Raw genomic sequence first — 25,863 nt, 5'->3', positions numbered from 1 at the left:
AATCATAATTTCCTGCCCACTGTGATTGACAGCCCCCACCCCCACATGGCACTTTCCCGCAGAAGTAACTGCAGAAAGCTCAATACCAGCCTCTTCACCTTCTTCCTGTACACCATTCAAGGATCTAAGCAGCCTTTCCAGGTGAAGCAGCATTTCACCCGTATCTCCCCCAATCTTGTGTAGTGTATTCATTGCACTCAGTGTTGCCTACTGTACGTTGGAGAAACCAAATGCAGACTGGGTGACTGCTTTGCAGAACACATCCAGTCTGTGTGCAAGCAGGACCATGACCTTCCTGTAGTCAGTCATTTTAGCACAGCATCCTACTTGTCTGTCTTTGGCATGCTACAGTGCTCCAGACAATCTCAGCGCAAACTGAAGGAACAAAATCTCCTCTTCGGAATAAGTACTTTACAGTTTTCTGGACTGAATATTGAGTTGAACACCTTCAACTTGAGAAGCAACTCCTACCTCTACTCTTTCTTTTAGCTTTACTCGTTGCATTCTCCCATTGCTTCCCTTTATTGGCCTCCAGACAATGTTTCAACTTGTAATTATAAACACTTAGTATGAGATCACATCACTGAATTCAGCCTGAAGCTATGGGTGGTACTGCCTTTTCCTCTTCAAGTCGACCTAGCAGAGGTTTGTGGTCCGTTATTATTACAACTTCTATATCTGTAAAGGTAAAGGTAGAACTTGCTTACTCCAAATATGACTGCAAAACATTTCTATCTTGGTGTATTTATGCTCTGCATTACCTGAAGTCCTGGATGCATATGCTATTGGGCATTCCTTGTCATTGAGTCACCTATAAGCTAAGACTACTCTGATGGCGTACTGGCAGGCATTGCATGTCAATACCAGATTTTGCTTGAGATCTGTGGGGAAAACGATCTGCCACCCTGCCCATCTACAGCATTACCACACATAAAAAACACAGAAGCAGGTCTGCGAAACACAGATCAAACCTGCCAACATACGCACAACACGCCCACAATGCCCCAGTCTTTGTCAAACAGGCTAACAAAGAAACCAGACATGGCCAAGCTATTCCCTGACCTGAGAATACACTTCCCAAACAGCCTTCTCAGTAAACTCCCAGCCCAGATTAGCACTGCAGTCCCAATACCCTAAGGGCAGGCTCATTTCCCATTGTTTATTCAGTATCGGTTTCAGTGAGGCACACCAAGAGACCCCGAAAGACTTTGTTCCCAGGAGGAACACAATGGACTGATCTGAATGCCAGGAGAAGGGACATTTACACATATTCGCACGGACGGGATATAGAATGAAGAGTCCTGTGGAAGACATTCTCACCTACTCACGGAGATGGTTGGAATCTCCTGTGTCAATTACAAATGAATTGCTATTACCGGATGCTTGATTAACTTCCATTCAGATTATTCTTGTTTTAATTTCTTTACAATTTTCACCATTGTACTGTAACTGTTTTACAATTATTCAGCCTGGTCAGTTTCTCTACCATGATATCTCTTTGTTTAAATAAACCGCTTGTCAGTTTCACCACAATCCTCGTTTGTGGTCTCTGATTCATTGGGCTGAATTTCTCCAATAGGTTAGTACTGTGCCAATGCCTTAGAGGATGATAGTTATTTCTTCCCTTCCTTGAAAGCTATGGCTTGGCTGTGCTACCATTTCCATAGCAAACCCATTTTTAAGAGTTGATGTAAAGATGCCAGAATGGAGGCCAGGTCATGTGTGTACTTTCTGGAATAATTCACCAAACCAAGGGAAGACCTAAACTCCAGTACAGACAGAGCTGGAGCACCTTTGATTGCCCTCACTTTATCTTCCAACGGTGTACCCTGGTCATGTTGACACTATAGCCTAAGTAGGTCACCTGAGTTGCCTGGAACACACACGTTTTCTTCTGAGTGGTGTAGTGAGCAGTGAAGAATGTTATCTCAGAATGCAATGGGACCTTGATCCAATGGGCTAAGGAGCGGTAGATGTAGTTTTATTTAGATAAATTTAAGGTGTTGAATTTTGGTAAGGCAATCAGGACATCATATACACTTAATGGTAGGGTCCTGTGGAATGTGGCCAAACAAAGAAACCTTGGGGTGCAGGTTCATCGTGCTTTGTAAGTCGAGTCATAGACAGTATAGTGGAGAAGGCATTTAGTACACTTACCTTCATTGGTTAGTGCATTGAGTACAGGACTTGGGATATCATATTGTGGCTGTACAGGACATTGGTTAGGCCACTTTTGGAATACTGCATTCAATTCTGATCTCCCTGCTATAGGAAAGATGTTGTGAAACTTGAAAGGGTACAGAAAAGATTTACAAGAATGTTGCTGGGGTTGGAGGGTTTGAGATGCTGGGAGAGGCTGAATAGGCTAGGGTAATTTTTCCTGTTGGAGGCTGAGGGGTGACATTATGAAAGTTTATAAAATCATGACCGGCATGAATAGGTGAATAGCCAAGGTCGTTTTCCCAGGTTAGGAGAATCCAGATCTAAAGGGCATTAGTTTTAAGGTGTGAAATTTAAAAGAGACCTGAGAGGCAACTTATTCATGCAGAGGGTGGTGTGTGTATGGAATGAACTGCCAGAGGAAGTGGGAGAGGGTGATATAATTATAATATGTAAAAGGCATCAGAAAGGATAAATGAATAGGGAATATGAATAGGGATATGGGCCTATACTGGCAAATGGGATTGATTAATTTCGGATATCTGGTTAGCATAGACAAATTGGATCGAAGGGTCTGTTTTGGTGCTGTAGAACTCTGACTTTTAGCTTTACTTGTTACATTCTCTGTCACAATGTCCTCCCTCTCTCCCCTCCTCCCGACCCTCGTGGGACTGTGTGCTCTCTTTCAAGTCTGTCAGTTAGATAATATCATTACTCTCCTCTTCTCACATTCACTATACTTCAGGTTTGATGAAGAGTCATCTGAACTCCAAGTTAGCTTGCTCTCTCTCCATGGACGGTGTCTGGCCCACTGTGATCTCCAGCATTTGTTGCCCTTTGCCAACTAAAGGATATATTTGCAAAGTCAAAAATCTCACAACACGAGGTTATAGTCCAACAGGTTTATTTATCCAAATAAACCTGTTGGACTATAACCTTGTGTTATGTGATTTTTAACTTTGTACACCCCAGTTCAATGCCTGCACCTCCATATCATGATGTATTTACAAGCAGCTTGTTGCCTAGTCTAATATACAACCCTGTTTAAGAAGTGAGGGAGGCAAAAGGCAGGAAGTTATAGGTTGGTTAGCCCAACCTTGGTTGTTGGTTAGATTTTAGAGTTCATTATTAAAGATGAGATTGCAGAGTGCATGGTAAATAGGCCTGAGTCAGAACAGCTTGTGTCAAGAGCAGGTCATGCCTGACAAATCTGTTAGAATTCTTTGAGGACGTAATGAGCAAGTTAGTGAAGGAGATTTAATCTATTTGGATTTCCAGAAGGCCTTTCATAATGTATCGCATGGGAGTCTGCTAAATAACATTAGAGCCCATGGTGTTGAAGGAGTGGTAGCGGCATGGATAGAGGGTTGGCTGATTTGCAGGAGAGATAGAGAGGATGCTTTTTTAAGGGTCTTTTTTCAGGATGAAAGTTGATGACTCGTGAAGCTCTGCAGGGATCAATGTTAGGACCACACCTATTCATGTGTACATTGACCATCTGGAAGAAGGACCTGAGTGTATTATTACTACATTTGCAGATCATACAAAGTTACGTGGAGGGGCAGGTAATGTTGATTTGATTTGACTTATTATCACGTCTACCGAAGTACAGTGAAAAGCTTTGTTTATGAGCTGTACAGACAGATTATAGTAAGCTAGGACATACAGATCAGGGTGAAAAAAAATCTTAGAGACATACGCGTTGCACTGCACAGGGTATTTGCTAGGCAAGATCAACATTACTTAAAGTTAGAGTCCAGTCTAATAATGCTACGGAACAACCTATTCTTGAATCTTCTGGTGCATGTATTCGAGCTTTGATATCTTCTGCCTGACTGATAAAATTGAAGGAGAGCATTACCAGGGAGAGATGGGTCTTTTAATGATGTTGGCAGCCTACCTGTGACAACGAGCCGTGTAAATTGAGTTCATGGGATGGAAGGTTGGCTTCTGTGATGATCTAGGCTATGCACACAACCTTCTGAGCTTTCTTATGGTCCTGGCAGAGCAGTCAGACCAGGCCATTGTGTGGCCAAATGGTATGTTTTCTATGGTGCAACTGTAAAAGTTATTGAGGGTCCTTACAGACGTTCCAAATTTTCTGAGCTGCCTGAGGAAGAAGAGGCATTGTTGATCATCACATCTACGTTGGAAGTCCAGGACAGGTTAATGGTTATTATCACTACTAGGAGCTTGACGCTCTCAACCTCGCCTCTGTTGATGTAGATGGGGTGTGGTCTCCTTTCTTTCTGTAGTCAATGTAGTTTTGCTGACATTGAGGGACAGGTTGTTATCATTGCACCATGTCACCAAGCCTTCGATCTTCTTTTTGTATTCTGACTCATTGTTGTTTGAGTCTTACTATGGAGGAGGTGCAGTTGTCTATCCTCACTGGTTGCAGTCTGTGTGTCAGAAAGCTGAGGATCCAGTTGCATAGGTTGGAGCCAAAACCTAGATCTGAGTTTTGAGATCAGTCAGGCGGGGATAATAGTTTTGAAGTAGAGCTGTAATTGATGAGCAGGAGTTTGACATCGATGTCCTTGTTGGGGAAGCGGGGAGCCTGCAGAAGGATTTGTGCAGGCTAGGAGAGTGGGCAGAGATGTGACAGATGGAATACAATATAGGAAAGTGTGAGATTATGCAATTTGAGAGGAAGAATAGTGCTGTAGACTATTTTCTAAACTGAGAAAGGCTTCAGAAATCTGAAGCACAAAAAGACTTGGGACTATTATTTCAAGATTCTCTTAAGGTTACATGCAGTTGGAAGTTGGCAGTTCGGAAGGCAAATGGAATGTTAGCATTTATTTCAAGGGGGCTGGAGTACAGGAGCAGAGATGTTCTATTAAGGTTGTATAAGACTCCGGTCAGACCACATTTGGAATATTGTGAGCAGTTGTGGGCCCCATATCTAAGGCTGGATGCACTGGCATTGGAGGGGGCCAGAGTATGTTTCCAAGCATCACCATGAGGGTGAAGAGCTTGTCATATGAGGAGCTGTTGAAGATACTCAGTTTGCATAGCGATAGTGCCATAGAACAGGATGGATGTTATCCTCAATGTGAAACCAAGACTTTGTCTCAGCAAGCTCTGAGCAGTGGTCACTTTTATGGACAGAGGAGTTGTGGCTAGCAGATTGGTGAGGATTAGGTCAAGAATGTTTTCCTTGTTAGTTTGTTTACCACCTCAGCTGCCGCAGTCCAGTAGCAGTGTCCATTAGGCATGGTTGACATGAAGTTCCTCACCTAGAAAAGATCATGCATCCTTGCCATCCTCTGTTTTCTCCAACTAGTATTCCGCATGGAAGAATATTGATTCATCATCTCAGGAGAGAGCGGTACATTATCATCAGCAAGAAGTTTCCTTGCCTACTTTTGATTTGATGCTAGGAGGTTTCACAGGGTCCAGAGCCAACATTGAGAACTCCACTAACAATTCCTTCCCAAATGTATTATACTATGCCACCTCTTGCTGGATTTCTGCTGCTGGTGGCAGAGTATGTACCCCAGAATGGTGATGACAGTGTCATGTACGATTCTGAGAGAGTGCTATGTAAGGTTGTTGCATGACTTGTCTACTAGTCAGCTGTCCCGATTTTGCCACCAGCTCCCAAGGATGTTGGTAAAGAGGACTTCGCAGAACTGACGAGACTGTATTTGTATTTGCAGTTTCTGGTGCCGAGGTTCATGTCAGGTAATCCCTGTGGTTTCAAAGCATGTAACCAGTTTGACACTATAAGACATCTTCAGTAAGGGCACAAGATAATCACATCTACCTTTAATAATGTAAATATTTACATTTTCAAAAAATTGCAACAAGGGCTGATAGGAAATATGAATTTTACACAAATGTTATACAATTTTAAAATAAGGTGGAGGACCTGAGAGATGGTCTCCCATACATTGGGGTCATAGTCTCAGGATAAGAGGTCAAGCACATGGAATTAGAATTAATTTTATTGTCACTTGCACTCAAGTTACAAAAGAGCAGGAGATAGTGAAAAGTGTATTAAGTCGCCAACACACAGTGTTATGTTGGGTACAAAGTAATCCAATACAAGTCTTAAGTAAGAAAAGTAGAGAAAATAATTACACAACATTACAGATACTTAAAATGTAAGTATAAGTTAGAAAAATAAGAAAGAAAGCTAAAAAGATAGACAGTACAGCCTTTGTGTAAGGCTTCCATGTGGTCTGACTGGAAAGCTATCTTCGTTCTGGGTCTGCTGGCTGCTGTCCCTGCTCTGCTCCTGGCCTGCTCTCCCCACTCCACTCAGGGCTCCTGGCTACCCCAGCTTTGCTCCCGGCCCACTGGCTGTTCCCATTCTGCTCCGGGTCACTGGCAGCCATCCCTGCTTCGGCTGCCATCCTTACTCCTGTCTGGGCCAAGGAAGAAGACAGGAGAAGGGGAAAACAAAACACAGAAAAAGAAAAGAGGACTGAGATGATGAAAAACCTTTTCATTTCCAGAGGGCTGTGCATGTTCCATTACTAATTCAAAGTTAAGCTTGAGGATTTTTGGTGTTGGGTAATTGGGAGATATTGCAGAGGAGGGCAAAGTGGAATTGAGGCTGAAAATGAACCATGATCATGTTGGATGATGAAACGGAGAGGACTCTAGTCTACTCCTCTTATTGCTTATGTTTTAGCTGTCATTTTGGACTGAGAGATTTTTGACAGTCACTCCGCAGATGGAAGTAAATCTAGCATAGCTTGCAGGCTGCGTTTGCTGCACTGTTACTTTGATTTTTGTGTATAAATTACTTCTGACAGGCATCCTGTAATGAATAGGTTGTCAGCACAATGAAAAAAAATCAAAAAGATTATTGGTTGACTAATCAGCTGTTTTCCAGTTGAAGGTTACCTGACTTCAGCTGGAGCTTTTGAACACCTGAGTTTAAACATTCTCAACCTGAAATAACCTCTTCAGGATTTTACTTAAACATTCTATCTGGAACTATTCTAACACCCTTGCTCTAAGGTAATCCTATTTTTATTATCTATTCACTTTGTCAGAAGCATTGCTTTATCCATCAATCATCTTTTAAAGATTTCTGCAGAACTGTCTCAAACTGAAACTTTAAAAAGCTCTATTTTCAAGCTTATGGGTGTTTCCCCTGAAGTTAAAAAAATTAGACATTTTTAACAGAAACCTTGATGCATAAATATTCACCTTCCTCTATTGTAAGCTCTCATTATGTATTCAAAAATCCATTAGTTCTGAAAGCTACCTCATCATTTTAAAAGAAATCACAATGGCTGCAGATACACTAGCAAGTTAATCAGTAAATCCCTAGACACAGGAAAAAAAAACATTTATTGCTAATTCAAAAACTGTTAAAAATAAATGAAAATCTAAGTAAATCTCCCATCCTCCTTCACAACCCTATTGGTTGGCCATTCTTCATGACAAACATTCCACATCCCTTTCTCTGTTGATGTTTGTAAATACAATCTTATGTTGTTGTGGTACTCTTTCAGATCAGTCAAAAACAGTATTATTCTCGTTCTGTTCTGTTTTCTTTGAAAAAGCAGAATGTGGCCACCAATTATTTATTTAGCCTTACAAAGAAGCTATGTTTTGGACTTGCTCTGCATTTCATGTCCATCCACTGAACTGGTAAATTAAGATTGCTTGCCTGTCTTGTTTGCAGTTTTGGTGTCGTAAGTTGGTGAATTTTAAGCTTTCATCACAATTAAATGCTGAGATTATAATGATTAGTTGATGGTACAATTTAGATCCAGGTTTTTAGCATGTTTGTTTAACATTTTGAAACCTACCTGTTTCTCTCTCTGCAAAAATATTTACATTAAATCAACATTTGTTGCTCCAAATGTTCATTTGTTCAGGCAGAATAGTCCTTCACAAGCTCACTGCAGGATGGAAGTAACGTTTACATTTTCTGTTTTGCTACATTGTCCCTGTTTGCTATCATCCTGTGAAAGCTAGGTTAATGTTTTTGAATTTATATGTAGAAGGTTTGATTTACAAAAAAATGAACAAGGACATTACCTATTGAGCTTTTCCAGAGCATGTGCCTTCTCTCTTCTCTATTTCTCTTTATTGGATGGTCAGTGTCTGCTGCATTATGACTCCTGGGGCACTCTGAGTTGGAGATTACTAGGTGGGCACCAATGTTTATGGTAAAAGCTTTTCTTTGGAGGAAAGTTACAAAGTACTGGAAGAAATTTAAACCCCAGCTACCTTCAGTTAAGCTGACCTCTTAGCTTATAAATCCTGTATTGTCATTCTATTTCCTTTTGGTTGTGCTATATATTGGTAAATATTTGAAATCATTATCAGATGTGATTTAAAAATATATGTAAATGTTAGTTTTCAATAGGTTTCTACTTTTCTTTCAGAATTTTCTTTTAAAGTAGTCTTGTCTCAATTTATCAAGCAGAGCAGTAAAGTTTGGGCTTTCTGTATTGGTAGGTCTGAAAGCGAAGTGAACTCAAGAAACTTCAACAGTGATACCACAATTCAATGTAGTGGTTCCTTTGTTTATTAAATGATGTATTTTCTTATATATCAAATTATTTACCTCTAATTAGGTATATTGATTAAGGTAGACTTTCCCATCCATGATATTTTTATAATTAAATATGGCTTCCCTTACATTTGTAATCATCGTAAGAAATATTATACCCTTTAAGTTTTATATGCATTAAAAACCCTGTGGTCTAGGCTTGAAAGCATACTGGTTGTGCCTTGCAACATGCAAGTTATTGGCTCTGGTGTCATCTTGCATTTTAAGTGATGTTAAAAAAAAATTGTGTGTTCTTCAATGTAATGTAAAACATTTAATTGTTTTGTGGTATTGTTGAAGATCCCTGTAGAGTGGAATACCTTGCATAAAAAAAATTCAATCTTCCAGTTGAAGTAATGTCACAAGATTTCAAATTTCAAGATTTTTGTTGTTGCCAAGTTATTGACTAAGCACCATTTTGTAGGAAACTGATGCTTTACACTAATAAACAAAACTTCCTTCATGTAGTTTTAATATAACCAACTGCAGAGGCATACCTTACTTTGTGCATTATGTAGTCCTTCGATTCTTAAGACCGAGTTCAAAGTGATTTTAGCTCCCAAATACTTCATTGCAGAGCACTTGAGAAGACCCTGAGCCCCCAAAGAGGCCCTTTATAAATACAAATCTCTTATTCTTCCACCTCTCCAAGGCCAGTTTATCCATCTTGAACTGCAGCACTGTAACTGATACAGTTCTGTTAATAGAATTGCACCAAGTTGCTGTACAAGTAAAGCATAGCTTTTGTCTCTGTGTTTTTGTTGAGAGACAGACCAGATTGATGTGGCCTTTTAGATTATTTATTTGAACTTTTAGTGATTTATAAATATGGACTCCAAATCCCTTCAATCTTCTATCATTTCTATCTATCATGAATATCTGATTTCTCAATTCTTAATTCCTTTTGCACTTGTGATTTTTCTCAATCTGCAATTGGAACTTCCTCAGTCCATCTATATAATCTACTGTGTCTTGTAACATGGAGCCATCTGCAAACATGAATTTGTAATTCTCTATTCCTTTTTCAAGTTCCTGATTTTGTTTCAAGTGTATTTGGTTTCCTAAAACTCTTACGTCTTCCATTGCTTCTATCCTTTCACTATTTAGAAAGTATTGTGCCCAGTCCATTTTTTGATCCAAAAGTGAATGATGTCACGTTTGACTATGCTGAAATCTGTTTGCTTTAGTTTTTTATCATTTGATTTCTTAGTTTGTCTTTGTAATTTTATGCTTCCATCTACATTGCTGAAAAGCTTTGATCCTTTGGCAGATGTGAATTCTTATCTTGGATTTTATTCTGTCCTAGGTTGATGAGTTGAAAGTCTTTAAAATCAGCTGAAATTCAATGTGAAGTATATTTTGGTTGTTTCTGAGATGAACCTGCAGCACAAAATTGGCCTTACCTTCCTGCTAAAACGACAATCTCTGTCAAATGTGTCCACAGATTTGAATGACTGATCTAGAAAATTAAAGATGTCACACATGCTGAGTTCCCTTGCCTTGTTGAACATGCAGCACACAAGAAGTATCCTCAGTGTTTGCAATGCTTCTCTTTGTCCTTGAAAGTTGTATATTTAATCCTCTGTTTTCCTTTTCTCATCAGATTGTGTTTATATAGAGAGTCGTCGCCCCAACACACCTTACTTTATCTGCAGTATCCAAGAATTCAAACTGGTGAGTGTCAAATTCAGATGTGCAAGATTAAGTCTCTGCTTCCTATTCTGAATCATCTGCGCTTCTGTGCTGTTAATTTGTTTGAATGTTACACAATTTTTTGCAGCAATTTTTATCTTTTTCCAGGGCTTGTCTCAAATTGCACGTTGTTATTCTGTTTGTGTTTAGAAAATGATGATGTATGCAGTCTTATACCCTCTGATTCAAAACATATGTAATAAAACCATGCGCTCTCTTTATTTATTGAGGTGTGGTAGCAAGGAAAATTGACAGAAGTGAACCTGAATACATCCTCCGCTACTGTAAATGTCTACTTTCCAGCAGGAATGACTGGATTGTAGTGCGGAGTTTAAAAAAAAATGAATGTTTTAATCTCTACTGTTCCAGTTCTGACAACTGGTGTGGGGATGCTAAGGGTTATTGGCAAGTAGTTAATCAAAACATATGATTGTAAACACTAAGCTTGATGTGATATACTGTATGCTGGAGATTTCCCATGGAAAACCTTTCAGTAGGAAGTTTTGTATGATTTTGCATTGTGACCAGACATCTTTTGAAAGCCATTGAATATGTAGTGTTATTTTCCAATAGTGCTGAACCAGTGTTACTATTGATAAACTTCACTGACATTGATTCCTATTCAAGTTGTGATAATTACCAGCATTGACAATATGTCAATTAGTCTTAACTGCTACAGGAATACTATCACATTGTAATTTTGTCATCACGATAAAAATAATCTGGTTGGCAAGTTTTGAGAAGATTTGTATCTTAAGTTGAGGTTCTGGATGTAGGTTTGCTCGCTGAACTGGAAGGTTCATTTTTACACGGTTCATCACCGTACTAGGTAACATCAGTGAGCCTCCAGATGAAGTGCTGGTGGTATGGCCCGCTTTTTCTTTGTGTTCAGATTTCCTTGGGTTGGTAATGTCATTTTAATCGTGATGCCATTGCCTGTGGTGATGTCATTTCCTGTTCTTTTTCTCAGGGGTGGTAATTGGGATTCAAGTGAATGTGCTTGTTGATAGCATTCTGGTTGGAGTGCCGTGCTTCTAGGAATTCCTGTGCATGTCTCTATTTGGCTTGTCCAAGGATGGATGTGTTGTCCCAGTCAAAGTGTTCTCCCTCATCTGTATGTAAGGATACTAGTGACAGTAGGTCATGTCTTTTGTGGCTCATTGATGTTCATGTATCCTGGTGGCTAGTTTTCTGCTTGTTTGTCCAATGTAGTGTTTGTTACAGTTCTTGCAAGGTATTTTGTAAATTACATTCGTTTTGTTCAAGACCACCAATAATACCCTCACTGGCAAAAAAAATCACTAAAGAGGAGGAAAACAACAATAAACTGCCATTCCTAGATGTCGCAGTAGAGCAACCAGCCAATGGGAATCTTCAAACCAGTGTCTACAGGAAAACAACACAAATGGACCATAAACTGAACTCCAGAAGCAACCATCCGAACACCCATAAACAATGCTGCATTAGAACATTATTTCAACGAGTCACCACACGCTGCAGCACAGAGGAACCATGCAGAACAGAGGAAAATCACCTATACAGTGTATTCAAAAAGAACGGGTACCCAGTGAACACAGTTCGCCGATTTCTCAGCAACAAACCCCAACAAGTAGCTACAACACATTCAGAAACCTTAGCCACTCTCCTTTGCGTCAAAAACATCTCGGAAATGACTGCCAGACTGCTGGGACCTCTTGGCATCATGATAACCCACAAACCCACCAACACACTAAGACAGCAGCTAATGAAGTTAAAAGACCCTATACAGACAAGCAAAACTTCTACTCTATGAAGTAGAAATTTTTGAGATGATTTGAAAGGCTCTGCGTATTGCATTTTGAGGTTAAGGGATCAAATGTGCTCTAGTAAAGCTAGGAAAAACTATAGAAAGACACATTGAAATAATGAAGTGCAAGATCAGTGATACCAGAAATTATGCTTACATTTAAAATTGCTTAGTATGCTCTTAAATTTCACTAGATGTATAAGGACCATTTTTCTGTAGATCTATTATATCCTCACATTAAGAGCTTCTAAAATATTTTCTATATGTTGCATTGTGACTTTTGTTCAGGTTAATATCTTCCATTAACATTTGACCAATGATTTCTGGAAGCATAAAATCATTTTGTTGTGCAGATGGTTTTGAAAGCTTAAGGTGATGGTGAATAAGAAAGCATTGATCATTTAACTTCTTACCAGTGGTAGTAACCTTCTAAACAGTGAAACACCTGATCGAATGTTTTAAAAAGAACATGACATTGAATGCTGAGCATAAAATAAGGTACCTGGCTGAAGGTGTAGCTGAAGGACTGAACTTTGAGGAGCCTTGTGAAATGGAGTGAGGTGTGGCAAACTGCATAGATTCATGAACGGATTTGAAAACAAGAATGATATTTTTAAAATTGAAGTGCTGCCTTACCAGGTGTCCGTTTAGGTTAGTGAACACAAGATGGAGGGTAAAGAAAAGTAGCATGCGGTTGAGAAATGGGTGAATAAAGATACTAGAGCTTGAGACAACCTCAGGTTTACAATAGGTTGATCGTAAAAGACTGGTCGGAAGTGCCATTAAATAGCCAATTTCAGAAGTAATGAGCAAGATTAGAGGTCCTGGAATATAGGGAGAAATAGCCATTTGGATACAGAACTGGCTCGAAGGTAGAAGACAGAGGGTGGCGATGGAGGGTTGCTTTTCAGACTGGAAGCCTGTAATCAGTGGAGTGCCACATGGATCAGTGCAGGGTCCACTACTTTTGATATTTATATATATGATTTGGATGTGAACATAGGAGGTATAGTTAGTAAATTTGCAGATGACCCCAAAATTGGAGATGTGATGAACAGCGAAGGTTACCTCAGAGTATAATGGGATTTTGATCAGATGGGCTAATGGGCTGAGGAGTGGTAGATGGAATTTAATTTTAAATAAATGCGAGGTGCTGCATTTTGGAAAAGCAAATCAGAGCAGAACTTGTACACTTGATGATGGTAAGGTCCTGGGAAGTGTTGCTGAACAAAGAGACCTTGGAGTGCAGATTCATGGTTCCTTGAACGTAGAGTCGCAGGTAGATAGGATAGTGAAGAAGGCGTTTGGTATACTTTCCTTTATTGGTCAGAGCATTGCATATATGAGTTGGGAGGTCATGTTGTAGCTATACAGGCCATTGGTTAGGCCACTTTTGGAATAGTGCATGAAATTCTGGTCTCCTTCCTATCTGAAGGATATTGTGAAACTTGAAAGGGTTCAGAAAAGATCTACAAGGATGTTGCCAGGGTTGGAGGATTTGAGCAATAGGGAGATGCTGAATTAGGTTGGGGCTGTTTTTCCCTGGAACATCGGACGCTGAGGGGTGACCTTATAGAAATTTATAAAATTATGAGGGGCATGGATAGGATAAATAGACAAAGTATTTTCTGTGGGGTGGAGCGGGGGGTGGGAGTCCAGAACTAGAGAGCATAGGTTTAGGGTGAGAGGGGAAAGATATAAAAGGGACCTAAGGGGCAACTCTTTCAGAGGGTGGTGTGTGTATGGAATGAACTGCCAGTGGAAGTGATGGAGGATAGTACAATTGCAGCATTTAAGAGGCACCTAGATGGGTATATGAATAGGAAGGGTTTAGGAGGATATGGGCCAAGTGCTGGAAAATGGGTCTAGGTTAGGTTAGGATATCTGGTCGGCATGGACTAGTTGAACTGAAGGGTCTGTTTCCTTGCTGTACATCTCTCTGATTCTAAATGAGAATTTCAGATTAGGCAAACTGAGGGGAGATGCTCTGAGTATCAATGTTCTGAAGGAGGGAATAGGCAAACTTAGTGCTAGCACCTAGATTAGATTAGATTAGATTAGATTAGATTACAGTGTGGAAACAGGCCCTTCGGCCCAACAAGTCCACACCGACCCGCCGAAGCGAAACCCACCCATACCCCTACATTTACCCCTTACCTAACACTATGGGCAATTTAGTATGACCAAGTGTACAACCTGTATGGTTCAAATATGATATCAAGGCTGTGAACGGTTTCATTTATCCTCAGGCATTTGTCAGGAACAGAAAAAAAGTAAGTAACTAAGGAATGGAGTTTGTAGCAGGGAACGAAGGCATTACAATGTTATTTGGAGGTGAAATCTGCTGATCCAGCTCAAAATGTTGGATAAACAGTCTGATAATTAGCAACAAATCATGGAATTGTGCTGGTGTAGTGAAATAGAAGTCATCAATGCAACTGTGAAAACTAATGCTTTATATTGCAAAATTGTTATCAAGAAATAGCCCAGCAGGTAGAAGAGGAAAGGGAGGGCCCCCTAAGGATTACTGCAGAAGCATTGGTGTAGCAGTGGGAGTGGGAAAGACAGGTCTAATATAGTTGTTGTTTCAACAGCTGGTTTTAAAACATAACAGCATTTCCTGAAGCCTGGGGCAGATGCTTCTTGTTGGACTCTGAATGAGACATATCAGTTAGTGAAAAAAGTCAAGAGTTAAAAATAAACCAAGCAGACAAACCACAGTTCCTGCTGTTTACCCTGGTTTCAGTAGTTGATTTGAATAGGGGCATAGAACTTACAAAAGGATTTGGGTATTTGATGGGCTGATGTCATTATGATCTTCACTCTACTTTCCTGTCTGCCCCACCTTTACCTCAGCTACCTTGCCGATCAAATTAACTCAATAACCCAGCTTCCACTTCTTTCTGGATGAGAAAATTCTGCAGCCTATTGGCCCCCTGAAAGAGAGAATGTTTCCTTATCTCTGCCTTAAAATGAGAAACTTCTTGATTTCTGCTGTGCTGTTCCAGCAATAAAGTTTCAACTTTGATCTCCAGCATCTGCAGACCTCACTTCCCCCTGAAAGAGAGAATGTTTCCTTATCTCTGCCTTAAAATGAGAAACTTCTTGATTTAAACTGTGTTGAGTTCTCGTCTTGCCCACAAAAGGAAGCATTTTCCAGGTATCCCTCTCCTCAGATTTTCTATTTGATTAATGTTAATCTGATTTACATTTCAATAAAACCATTGTCATTCTTTTGAATTCCAGTATGTTTTCCATTGGCTTATTCTGTTCAGGAGTGCATAACATGAGCCCTTGATCCCAGGAATGAATTGAGTGAATGTTCTCCAAACAATTATGCCCTTTTTCAAATCGGAGACCAAGACTGTACACAGCACTCCAGATGTGGTCTCACGAAGGCCCCATACTGGTATAACAAACCACCCTTTACATGAAACACCAACATTTCATTTGCCCTCTTAATCGCATGCTATATCTGCATATATTAATGTTTTATGATTAATGTACCAGGACGCCAACATGCCTCTATACCAGAGTCATGCAGTCTCCCTTTATATAAATAGCTTGCTGCTTTTCTATTCATCCTGTTAAAGGGGACAAGTTCATATTTACATATGCTACACTCTAACCGCCACATTTTTACCAACATGCCTGTCTGTCTCTTGTTGACCTCTTTAGCCCTTTTCATGACTTTCTACCTGTCTTGGTGTTATTAGCCCTCTCATCCCAAATCATTGAAACTGATTGTAAATAGCTGAGGAGCCAACCCAGATCAACGGCAGTCTGCAAGTTAGGGCATGCCAACTTGATAATGACCTGTTTGTCCCCATTTTCTTTTACTATTGGATTGGATTTTTTTTTCTCTGCACCTTCTAAACCCGTGACCTCTACCACCTAGAAGGACAAGGGCAACAAATGCATGAAAACACATGACCTCTCAGCCACATCATCCTGACATAGAACTTTATTGCCATTCTTTCATTATTGCTGGGACAAATCCTGGAACTCTTTTCCTGATAGCACTGTGGTGTCCCTACACCACACAAAGTGCAGAGGTTCATGAAGGTAGCTCACTACCACCCTCTCAATGACTACTTGGGATGGAAAAGAAATGCTGACCCAGCCACTGTCACTCCCATCCTTGAACAATAAAAAGAATCAGTTTATTAAATTGGGAATATTCCTGGAGTTGCCAATTTGTATCTCCTAGGTTCCTGGTAGGGAGTACTAGAATTCTTTTTATTTATAAATCCTTGGACTAAAATGAAAGTCATATTATTCATTGTTGCAAGACCAGGTCTGAATATAAACTGAAGACCAGTAGCTATTTGCTTCATTTTGTTGCGTCATCAGTATATTTGTTATAACTTGTTTCATGAAGGTTATGGAAGGTTACTTTGAAATAATGTTACCAATGATAATATCAAGACTGCAGTACTTTCTTAACTGCAAAATTCCAATGTTTTAGATAAGAGTATTATAACCTTCAGAAACCAGTTTGAACATTGTCATTTAGACCTCATTTTCATCTGTACTAATTTACTTCTAGTAAATCATTTAAACAGTGTTCTGAGATACACGTGTAGAGTACAAAGCTGTAGTTTGTCCACTGAGGTTCAATAATAAATATTAAATACTATGCGTTCTTTGCTAGCTGTGGCATGTAATGTGCTCTGGGTACTAGTTTCTCTCAGATTTATACTTGTCACATCAGTGTGTAAAAATGCCATTTACTGGAGATCACAAATTTTTGGCCATATGATACAACCAACAGTTGCACAAAATATTAATTGCATCCTCGCTAGTAGATTAATATATTAAAAGAAAACCACTTTAATAATTGGAGCAGAAGGCTGAAGTACACAGGGTCCAAGCTTTCTGTGCTACCATCACGATGCAACGAAGCTTTGAAAATTTGGAAGCTAAGCTGATGAAGGGAATTGCTACATTTTTATTCTATTGTACGTTGCAGTAAAAAAAGTTGCATTATATATTGTCGAGGTTAAGATGAAGCAACCCACCCAAGCTGTCTCTACATTCTACTTCTGTTTGTTTTAGTTTGAGCTAAATAGGCAATAAATATCATTTTCAGCTCAACCAAATAGCTTTCAGCATAGTCAGGTGAAGCATGGGAAAGTTTACAGCTGACCCATGTGATATACAGATGTTTTTGGCCATATTCATGACTAGTAGAGCCTCATTTACTTTGTGTTAGTCTTCCAAAAGCAGGTTATTTGAGAATGCTAAACTAGAAGGAGCGCTGAAAGTCACTGGAGTTGGTAGGTTTACCTTGCTTGTGGGGTCATTTCTACACTTAAGATATTCCCTGTGTGTGTGCTTTATAGTATGCATTGTAAAAGATTTTTACACAGGAAACATTGCTGTGTTATTTATAAAAGAAGGAAAGAAGAAGTCTAATTATTCGCTTGTCTTGAAAATTTGGAAGCTAAGCTGATGAAGGGAATTGCTACATTTTAATTCCATTGTACATTGCAGTAAAAAAAGTTGCATTATATATTGTCGTGGGTGGCACGGTGGCACAGTGGTTAGCACTGCTGCCTCACAGCGCCAGAGACCCGGGTTCAATTCCCGCCTCAGGCGACCAACTGTGTGGAGTTTGCACATTCTCCCCATGTCTGCGTGGGTTTCCTCCGGGTGCTCCGGTTTCCTCCCCCACTCCAAAAATGTGCAGGTTAGGTGAATTGGCCATGCTAAATTGCCTGTAGTGTTAGGTGCAGGGGTAAATGGGTCTGGGTGGGTTGCGCTTCGGCGGGTCGGTGTGGACTTGTTGGGCCGAAGGGCCTGTTTCCACACTGTAAGTAATCTAATCTAATCTAATCTAATCTAATCTAGTAACTATATTGTTGATAAATTCAGTTTAGGATTTTCTTGCTGCTCATGGCTACCTATTGCATGCAAACCTCAAAGACCGAGAAATCAAAGATGATTATTGTGTACTAATCTATAATGATAATCAAAAATGGGCATTGATGATTTTCTAAATATAAATGATTCACTAATGTATTTGGTATTTCTGTGGAGTACAGATTATTACATAGTTTTGTTATAATTAGTTACCCTTAACACTGCCGACGTGCCTCAGTGCTTGTGCTATAAGATTTAATTTGTGTATTACATTGTCAAAACTCTATAAAGTAATATTACACTTCTCAAAACTCTACAAAATAATATTTAAAATAGAACTGAAATGAACTAAAATCATGAGGAAATGTAGCTATCATATGTTCCTATATCAAATATATAACTAAGTGGACTTAAATCTTCATGTAGTTTGAATTGAGCTTTCAGGGTTTGTGATGAATTACCCAGTTTTAAAAAATGAAGTGAGAATTTGCTGAGTTGATGAGAGAGCAATTTAAAATATTTTCCATTTTATATTCAAATTGTTCCTCTTTGTAAGGAGCTGATTTGCATGTTTCTTGTCTTTGAAAAATCATTGGAATAATTAAGCAGATGGAAAAATAATCATCCTAGGAGACCAAAGGGATAAAATATACAAAACTGCATTCTCATTGAAGGCTGCTATCGCACAGATTTGTCTTGGCTTTTACCGGCACCTAAATCCAGTTGATGTTGAAGGAATAAGATGATCTGTCATTAACTACGAGTTATTTCTTTAGCCATGTTGAACTACTCCACAAAACCAGGATGGTGGCATGTGCATGTTAGAACTTAGATGTTTCGATGGAAAGGATGTTGCTCAAAGGAGAGAGATGTGGGAATGCAAATAACGGAGTCGCACTCATTTTGCCAAATTTAGTGGCTGCTTCTAAGTTGTGACATAGGTTTCCTGCCTTCAGGTTGCTTGAATGATCTTTGGGAGAAAGTAGCCTAGAAAAGATGAAGTGTTTTTCTTTGTCAAGCTGTTGGGCAAGTAGTTACAAAATGATATACACATCCCAATCTCCATGTTAAGATTAAGTTACTTTTGACTTCTGATGAAGGTGCTGGGTTGGCCTGACTCCTTTAGGTTAGGAAATTGACCAATATTTTGGCGGCTTTTCAATTACTCAGCATAACCTACTAAATGTGCATATTTAGCTCATGTGGGGACTGATCTCCTCCAAGCTTATTTAGAAATGGGTAAGAAATGCTGGCTTTGTCTTATGAAAAATATGGGGCAATATTGTACAGCTGCTTATAGTCAAATTGCTTTTGTTACTTGTCACCAAAAAGTATAGAAGACTAATTAATTGAATTAGGTATAGAGGGAACCTTAAGCCATGCAACAATATCTCTTGAGGAGAGTCAAAGCTTTATCAATGTGAAATGAGAAAAAGGAAATGAAGAAAAAAGTTCACTTTTGATTCAGTTGAGAAAACTTTTTAAGTTTGAACAGCGATACAACTAATATACTAGATATTGGAAATGGCTGTTCCCCTCAGTTTATGTTTAACTGTTAGAATCTAATGTTAAGCAAGTGACGAGCATTAGCTGTGCAGTCAGAGGCCAATATGTCACTAAGTTACCTTAAGTACCCTTTTGCATATCTGTTAATTGTAGAGTGCTGCTTTTGCTGAATGAACTAAAAAAGATGCTTGGTGAGTTCAAAGTTGTTTGGCTCCAAAGATATCTCCTCCTTGATTGTCCTTTTTAAATGTTTATTTCCAACAGATGTTGCTGGATAGCAAATCAGAATAATTATTCGGATCATTTTTTTCACTATTCGATTCAAAGATATTTGCTGCATTCACCACCACTCAAGCTGACACCAGTATCAAAACATTTTTGGTCCAGAGTAACTCAGCCATTTGCTGAATTAAGTCATTGAGCCATTTGAAAAAAAATCAATTCTATTTGTATTTAAATAAATTCTCAGTGGAAGGCAGCAGTATTCAATTATAATTTTATTTCTAGAAATTGAAGTCATTATGGTTATTGTGTGAAAAATCAAGTTTGATATTCCACTGCATTACTGAGGAAGCACTCTGCTGTTTTAGATACTTCCTTTTAGATGAGATGAACCAAAGTCGCATCTAGCTGCTCTGATAGATGTGAAAGATCCCATTATTTTGAAGAAGAGCCGGGAAGGTATACCATTGTTCAAGTCAATATTTATCCTGTGATCAGCATCACAAAAACTGATGAGATAGTTGTTATCAGATAGTTATTCGTAGTCATTTGGTACACAATGGCTGCCATGTTTCCGAAGTTAATCCAATGCCTATGCTTCAAGAAGTACTTTATTGGCTGTAAAGTGCTTTTCGATGTCTGGTAGTTGTGAAAAGTGCAACATAACTAGCTTTTCTTTCTTGTTGAGAGTGCTGCCAGCTTCCAAGGTTTAGAAATTAATGTAAGTTTGTCGATGCCGGATATATCACACCATAAGTTCGAGCACACACATATATATATATATATATTACACATGTATTGTCTTAATACATTATGTGAAATAACGTCCAGAGAACACTTGAGAGATGCTCCATGAGCACATCTGTGTCTGTCAGGTCTTCTCTGGACAGTATATGCTTGATGGTTTTATTTCATTTTGGTGCTCGTCAACTCTATATACAATACAAATTGCACTTCAAAGCTTTAAGTTTCCAGGCAGTTTTTCTAACCGCGGTTTTTTTTGTCTGATTAGAAGATGGAATGTCTGGTTGTTAATTGAACTAACGTTTTGAGTGAAAGCAGTAGCTGACTGATCAAGGATTCAGTGGTTGTCACCTTGAAATGTCTATCTCCCACATTTAATTTCGGTTTACTTTATATGATTTGGTCCATATGGAGTCCTTCAGCTATATAAAGAAAATTGAAATCAGATTCTTGAATTACCACACTTGGAAGCAAACATTTTTGAGTAGAACGAACCAATATGAAGATTTATTAATCACAAACATCTCATGTTTTCATATTTAGTCAACGTCTACAATATAAGTTGCAAGATTTTTTATTTCACTGGGGTCATGTATTTCAAGGCCATCACTAAAAGGAAAAATTGCATTTATAGAGTGTCATTTATGAAATCAGGAAGTTATAAGAAGTATGCCAGCTAATTTTCCCAAACAGTCATGTGCAACAATAAAACAAAATTATAAGAATTGAATTTCATCACCTCATTTTCAGTCATTCCCTTTAAATTTTAGTTGTTGACAACAGCTAATTGCCTGAATGTACATTTAATGGTTCATTACTTGTTAAATCCAAAGCTTTGCTTAATTTTGGAAGAAATATCAAATCTGAACTGTTTCTACGATTCACATTTGGTAGTGATTCCAAACTGTTCATACTGCTTAGGTGTTAAATTCAGCATATGATAGAAGAACCAGGTGATGAGAGAGACCATCATTTGATATATTTGTAAGTTATGAACATTTTAAGTTCAAGGTTAGCTTGGAGATAGCACTATTTTAGTATTCTACCTTTGTCTTAGTCCATAAGTTTCTGAAATCTTCATCATAACCATCATTCTATTATTCCTATGCTTTCTTGGCCAGCCTCCCAACTTCTATTAATTTTGGTATATGTAAAACTCTGTTTACTCTCAGTCTCCTGTACTATTTGCAATTACTATTATTTTAAAAATCACACACCACCGGGTTATGGTCTAACAGGTTTATTTGAAAGCACAAGCTTTTGGACTGCTGCTCCTTAATCAGGTGGTTGAAGCAATCTGAAAGCTAGTGTTTCCAATAAAACCCGTTGGACTAAACCTGGTATTGTGTGATTTTTTAACTTTTGTACACACCAGTCCATCACCGGCACCTCCATGACTTTAATTTTAACTGACCTGCATTGGCTTCTGGTCTTGTAGTTATTGTAAATTAAAATTCTCATCTTTTTGTTTAAATTTCTTCTTTGCTTCACCTCTTTCTGCCTCTTTGCAATTCTTCTTCACTTTATTTACACACTGTCTGCTGTCAAGCTTTAAGCCAGCTGGACAGATGATCCATAGTTCTCTTCCATTGCATCTTCGCTTCTCCACTTATCCTGATTTTTTTTTAAAAAAAACCCTTAAGTTTGTCTCTTTGGGCTTTTTGTCAGCCGTCATGAAATCATTATCTTTAATTTAATCTCTCTTCTGCTTGCTCATGTTTTGGGCTGTTTATTTAAATGCACTACAGTGCAAGTTATTCATTCGTGCAGAACAGCAAGATTTCACTGAAGAAGAACATAATTTTATTGTGTTGGGTTGATGTATCCTTTTCGATAATTTTGAAAATGCTTCAACCTAGTTCTAAGACTGATTGACATGCTTTGTTAAAGTTTAAAATGTTTGTTTAAAAGCATCACATTTGGGGTTGGGGCTACTTGGATTCAGATAGTAATGTTAATCTTCTCACTGTATTCCAGTTGAGACAGTATGAAAATCTGTGTCTGTTTCTTTTGTTTCTCATCAAAAACAAAATTGGTTTTGAGAACTCTTCCTTTCAAGATTTAAGGGTGTGATCTGGAAATCTGCATTCAGCACTTCAGATGGTAGCTGAAATTCATTCAAATGCATATAATTTCATGAGAATTTGGGGCTTGAGTTTTTCACATGTAACTCCTCTGCTCGAAGGTCACACTTTTGACATTTTCTTAGTAATAGAATACATTTAATATCGAGAAGTTTTATAGGCCAACTTATTGGCACTGAGAGCCTGACCTTCCTAAAAGTGAATTTACTCTTTTATGGTGTGCATTTTGAATCTTGACAGACGTTTGTTGTGCAGTTGAATACATAACTATTTCTTTACCAGGTGTTCATTTCTAAATAAAGTGGAATGGTTTTAGCCAATGGTTCAAAGATCCGCTGTTTAATGCAACCATTCAGCAAGCAGAGGAAGGATATTTAAATTTCAGTATGCAGCATTACTGCAAGAGTGACTGCCACTCCTGAGTTCTGAAGTTTCATAGCACCCTTCCAGTCATTGAGGTGCAACCCAAGTGAAATAAATTCTTGTGACCTTTGGTAGATGCTTTGTCAAAGAAAAAGACTTGATCCTATGTTAATTGCTCAGGCTTTCTTGTAATTATAGGCTGGTGTGTGCTTTTGGAAAAAGTACAACGTGAATGATGGATGAAGGCAGGATTGATTTAGGCTGCAATAGCATCTGTGCTTGAATATCACACTGCTGTTCACTTTGTAGACTGGTTATCACCGTGGAGGGGTGCCGGTATTGTGCTGCATTATCCTAGTGCAAGTCAATACCTTAAGGAGAGGAGTGTTTTGAGGGGGACACATTCTACAAGATTTGCATTTATTGAGAGTGGTTGAATTCTCAGCTCAGTGCTTTGGTAATGCAATAAAGCATTACGTATTCAATATTAATTCAGTTATATTAAATTAAAAGACATGCTTTGTCTTTTTGTTCCTGACAAGTGGCTTGTAGTGTGCATTGGCTGTACTTTCAACCTCAGGTACATGCATTACTGATCAAACAGACTGCTGATCTAAGCCTGGAATTCTAATGTGCCAAACCCATTAATCATTCATTTGTATCATATATAAACGTTCCCCCTTTATTTTCCTGTCCAAGACTAAATAGTTAGTCCATGTTTGAATTTCATCTATTCCCTAATGTATAAAATAGCTTTTAAATGTTTTCTATTTCTGTTCAGACTGAGTGATTAAATAGATTGCAATATAAAAGCTTTATAACTGGTTGTTTTTATTTGGAATTAATAGCCTTGATCTAGGCGTTAATTTTTTGGCAAATCAATTGCTCATTTATCAGGCTTCAGCTGTGTTGTTGGCTGAGTTTTTTAAGTTAATGAATTGTTTTGACTTTTAAATGTTTTAAAGAATGAGTAAAGTCTTGACATTCGCAATTTAAACATTTATTTTGAGTTTTTGGTATTGGTTAGGGTTATTGAAATTACCATTTTTCTTAATCTTTAAAATTGGGTGTGATATTAATAGCAATGCTAGCAATTAAGTCTCACCAATCCTTTTTGAGGAAACAAGAAAGATAATGTTTTTCTAATTGTCATTTTTAAGGTGCTCCGAATGCCAATTCTCAATAGTCCCATTACGAGATGACCACTGTTGAGGTACATGACAATCAACCACAAGTTGCAACAATTTGCAGAAGCTTTTGTCTTTATGCTGTTACCTCTCATCAGTACTGGCCCTGCTTTTTTCCATCAGTGTAGGAGCAGAGCAACTAATGTCATGAGCAAATAGTGATCAATGTGTAACTGATGAGAGTTTAACCCTGAAATAGATTTATGCCTCTAAAAGGTTAAATATTGGCTGTTGTGATGTATGAAATTGTTTGATTAATCATGAGTGGGCTGAATATATTAGATCAGCTATTTCTGCTCATAAAAGAAGCAAGAACAAGAGGACACAAAAACAAATTGCTGGAAAAAGCCCAACAGGTCTGGCAGCATCTGGGGAGAGAAATCAGTCAACATTTCGGATCCCGTGACTCCTCTTCAGAACTGTTTTTAAGAACAAGAGAGCATAATTTCAAAGAGATGTGCAAAAGAAGCAATGGCGAGGTGAGAGAGAACTTTTTCACATAGTGAGCAGTTATAGTATGAAATACATTGCCTGGAAATGTGATTGAGGAAAGTTCAATTGAGGCATTCAAGTGGGCATTGAATGATTATTTGGATTGAAGTAGTGTGCAAGATATAGGGAAAAGGCTTAAGATTGACAGTAGCTAATGATGCTGATTTGATGCATTGGTGCAGGCAGCTTAACGATTCTGCGATTGGAACAATTTTGCTCAGAAAATCGTAGTCGACTAATTATTGTGTCCTCTCAATTTTGAAATCAGTGAGTTTGAAGAATTACTGTGTAAAATCTCACTTAACAATATTGCTAACGTTAAAAACTGGTGAAAGCCATGTCATAAGAGTCATAGAGATGTTTCCTAGGACCTTACCATTAAGTGTATAAGTCCTGCTAAGATTTGCTTTCCCAAAATGCAGCACCTCGCATTTATCTGAATTAAACTCCATTGGCCCATCTGGTCCAGATCCTGTTGTAATCTGAGGTAACCCTCTTCGCTGTCCACTTCACCTCCAATTTTGGTGTCATCTGCAAACTTACTAACTGTACCTCTTATGCTTGCATCCAAATCATTTATGCAAATGACAAAAAGTAGAGGGCCCAGCACTGATCGTTGTGGCACTCCACCGGTCACAGGCCTCCAGCGTGAAAAAGAATCCTCCACCACCACCTCTGTCTTCTACCTTTGAGCGAGTTCTGTATCCAAATGGCTAGTTCTCCCTGTATTCCATGAGATCTAACCTTGCTAATCAGTCTCCCATGGGGAACCAAATACATGTACATCCTGTCGCTCAGGATTCCCTCCAACAACTTGCCCATCACCGTGGTCAGGTTCACTGGTCTGTAGTTTCCTGCTTGTCTTTACCGCCCTTCTTAAACAGTGGCACCACGTTTGCCAACCTCCAGTCTTCCGGCACTTTACTTGTGACTATCGATAATACAAATATCTCAGCAAGAGGCCCACCAATCACTTCTCTAGCTTCCCACAGAGTTCTCGGGTACACCTGATCAGGTCCTGGGGATTTATCCACCTTTAACCGTTTCAAGACATCCAGCACTTCCTCCTCTGTAATCTGGACATTTTGCAAGATGTCACCATCTATTTCCCTACAGTTTGTATCTTCCGTATCCTTTTCCACAGTAAATACTGATGCAAAATACTCATTTAGTATCTCCCCCATTTTCTGTGGCTCCACACAAAGGCCACCTTGCTGATCTTTGAGGAGCCCTATT

The 25,863-nt window shown here is 38.8% G+C and overlaps 1 protein-coding gene across 8 annotated transcripts in view; it reads left to right on the top strand.

Annotated features, from left to right (window-relative positions):
• rerea (arginine-glutamic acid dipeptide (RE) repeats a) overlaps positions 1-25,863 on the top strand; it is a 558,826-nt gene that overhangs the window by 167,199 nt on the left and 365,764 nt on the right. For all 8 annotated transcript variants that reach the window (XR_006309302.1, XM_043676159.1, XM_043676158.1 and 5 more), the window contains exon 3: positions 10,290-10,360. Coding sequence is in view for 7 of the 8 variants with exons in the window: in XM_043676159.1 (XP_043532094.1) it covers positions 10,290-10,360 (71 nt within the window). In the remaining variant the exon portion in view is untranslated. The remainder of the gene's footprint in view (positions 1-10,289; positions 10,361-25,863) is intronic.

The sequence above is a fragment of the Chiloscyllium plagiosum genome, chromosome 34 (assembly GCF_004010195.1).
Source record: "Chiloscyllium plagiosum isolate BGI_BamShark_2017 chromosome 34, ASM401019v2, whole genome shotgun sequence".
NCBI classification, from domain to species: Eukaryota; Metazoa; Chordata; class Chondrichthyes; order Orectolobiformes; family Hemiscylliidae; genus Chiloscyllium; species Chiloscyllium plagiosum.
The sequence above is the reverse complement of the archived record's forward strand: the minus strand, read 5'-3'. Positions and strand labels throughout refer to the sequence as shown.